Source organism: Telopea speciosissima, chromosome 1 (assembly GCF_018873765.1).
Source record: "Telopea speciosissima isolate NSW1024214 ecotype Mountain lineage chromosome 1, Tspe_v1, whole genome shotgun sequence".
NCBI lineage: Eukaryota > Viridiplantae > Streptophyta > Magnoliopsida > Proteales > Proteaceae > Telopea > Telopea speciosissima.
The window spans coordinates 6,749,566-6,752,144 of NC_057916.1; the positions used below are offsets into that span (position 1 = coordinate 6,749,566).

A 2,579-nucleotide genomic window follows, 5' to 3' on the forward strand; every position below is an offset into this window, starting at 1 on the left:
GTTGATTTTGCATTCTCGGAAGATAAAAATAGTTATTTTTTTGGTTTGAGAATGTGAAATTACGTAGAATGCATACCAAACACAGCATAATTACTGTATGGAGCAAAATAAAACTTTGAGTCCATTAAACTCTTGAAAAATATTTTCAGAAAATGAATGGAAGTTAAAGATGAGTGAATTTGTAACTAAATAACTTTTTTTTGTCAAGTGCCCCCATTAATTTAGCTGTCTTATTCTTCCAATCAGAAATTCATCAATATTTGTGATTCACACTGATTGTATTAATTAATTGAATTAAGTTACTGTAGACTTCATCAGCCTTTAAATTTTTAAGTCATATTCCATTTTTTTTTTTCTGGATTAAAAATTAAAATTTGAATCATGTAATTTGATTTCCTTTCCCTTGAAATTGGATGCAACCCAAGTGATATTTTAAACTAGGAGGAATGCCTTCAAAGAATACAGAAATGGGTCTCTGCAATTTAATTTTCTTCCTTCTCGGAATTAATTTCAAGTGACAAGTGAGTGGTGACAACCCTTTAGCTGAAAATGGTAACTTAACCCCAAAGTCCCACTTCTGCTACACAGTACATATAGAAATCCAGCTTTCACTCCTTTTTCTTATGGAAACATTCATGAAAGAGAAACTAAAACACAGAGGAGACTGGAAGCTGCTTCATAATAAACAACCAACACTATTTCATTTCTTACTATTTCTGTATTACAGATAGCATTCACTTTCATCTCATCCATGTCCACCACCATTAATACCCTAATCCTAGTTACAAAGAGACTCAAGTAGCAACACTCTAATCAGCCCCAAAACCCTAACCCAAGGTAACCCAACAAAACCCTGATCAATCCCATTTTAGAGTCTTAAAATGTTCACCAAAAAGGAACACAAAAAAGAGTAGATGGAACTTTTTTACAGTGCTGGCTACTGTGCAGTGCAGGGGAAAAGAAGTAAAGAACTCCTCCTTTCCTATTTCTCTAATTAGCCAGTTGGTCTACATGATGGAACAGGCATTTGGGTTGTCATCACTGAACATGGTTGTGTATTGCTCTTCTTGTTTGCTAAGGGTACTAGTACCAGGGGTCTCCACATTTCTGACATAGCCAGGAGGTGCCTTCTTATCATAAGCTTGTGCTGTGTAAGGATGTGCCACAAGAGTGTAAGGAACATAAGGCCAAAACTCAGCCTTTTTCCCTGTTGACTGAGCTTTCTTCAAAACCTTGTTTGGCTCAACATAACCAGTCACAGTGACCTTCTGTTGCTTCAAGTTTACATTCACTGATTTAGCTCCTGTACAAGACAAGAACAACAATAACTCAAACCCGTTAGTACTCATGAGTCAAAACCAGAAAACATTAATAACCAAAGAAGTAAAAAGATAAAGCTAACAGAGTACCTTTCACAGAAGAGAGAGCTTTCTTAACTTTAAGCTCACAACCTTCACAGTCCATCCTGACTTTAAGCTCCACAGTTTGCATCTGCTTTCTCTTCTTCTTATGTTTATGGCCATTGCTCAGTAAACCAGAGAAATACTCCAAAGTACCACCAACACCCATGTTGTATTTACTCCTGAACTCTTTTAGAAGATGGGTCTAAGAGAAACTTTGTGAGGGGATGACAAAGTCAGAGAACTAATAGCAACTTAAATACTCAGGGAAAAAGCTTCCAGAGGGGACTGGATTTGATGGGAAAGAAACAATGCAGGACAAGTGGTCTCACTAGATCACAGAAAAGGATTGTATGGATAACTTCTTTTTGTTCAAATCAACATGAAGAGAAGAGAAGGTTGATGGGTGACAAAAGAGAAAGTTAAAGAGAGTGGCTATGCCTGGCCTTGATGGGTTGGTTGGAGAGTAGAACACTCAAGAAGATATCAATTATGTGAAGAGAGAAGAATAAAGATGACAGATCACAGAAACAACAACAGCAACAAGACGAATGCTCATGGATTAAGAGATATCTAAAAGGACTGAATTTATACAAAATCCACTAGTGGGTAGTAATGTATGCCTTAGAAATTGCAGGAAACTTCCTTCACAGCTGGAGAATCCTTCCTTGCCTTTGGAACAGAAAGGCTTCTTCAAAGGCTGTTCTTTACCCTTTTTTACTTCTTCTGAGGCTCTGGGCTGCTTTACTCAGACTCCCAAACTGGGACTTCTTATATAGACCCTCTGTAAAGTTAAAAGAAAGGATTAGAAAGAGTAGAGTAAACCCCTATAAAGGGCTAAAAAATAAAGAGAGGAGAGTAAACCCATTGTCTTAAGAGAGTAAACTTGAGATTTTGCCATTAATTAAAACATGGGTTTTGTGATTTTTCTGATTAAAATTGAAGACTTTGGGTGCAAGCAAAGCTGTCTGAATTCTGTAACAATTACTTTCTCTCTTTCTTGGAGCAAACCCATGAAAGAGACTTCAGACTAACAGTGGTTGAAATTTCAAAAAACCAGCAGAACAGTGGTTGAAAATTCAAAAAGACTACATGAAGAGAAGAAAATTAGAGGTGAGCTGGAAATAAGGATGTCATCAGCAGATGCAAAGTTTCTTGAGAGAGGCGACAAGTGTCAAG

At 36.9% G+C, this 2,579-nt stretch overlaps 1 protein-coding gene across 2 annotated transcripts; it reads right to left on the bottom strand.

Annotated features, from left to right (window-relative positions):
- Positions 1-918: 918 nt before the first annotated feature.
- Positions 919-2,154, bottom strand: LOC122657692 (heavy metal-associated isoprenylated plant protein 23). Of its 2 annotated transcripts, none has more exons than XM_043852490.1 (3): positions 1,410-2,154; positions 1,009-1,303; positions 919-974 (listed from the first exon to the last, which is right to left on the bottom strand). In XM_043852490.1, coding segments are annotated over exons 1-3 (456 nt in total). In that variant the 5' UTR covers positions 1,570-2,154; the 3' UTR covers positions 919-973. The 2 variants fall into 2 exon arrangements, with proteins under 2 accessions (XP_043708425.1, XP_043708418.1); XM_043852483.1 differs by having other exon boundaries at positions 919-960; positions 1,000-1,303.
- Between the last annotated feature and the right edge of the window lie 425 nt (positions 2,155-2,579).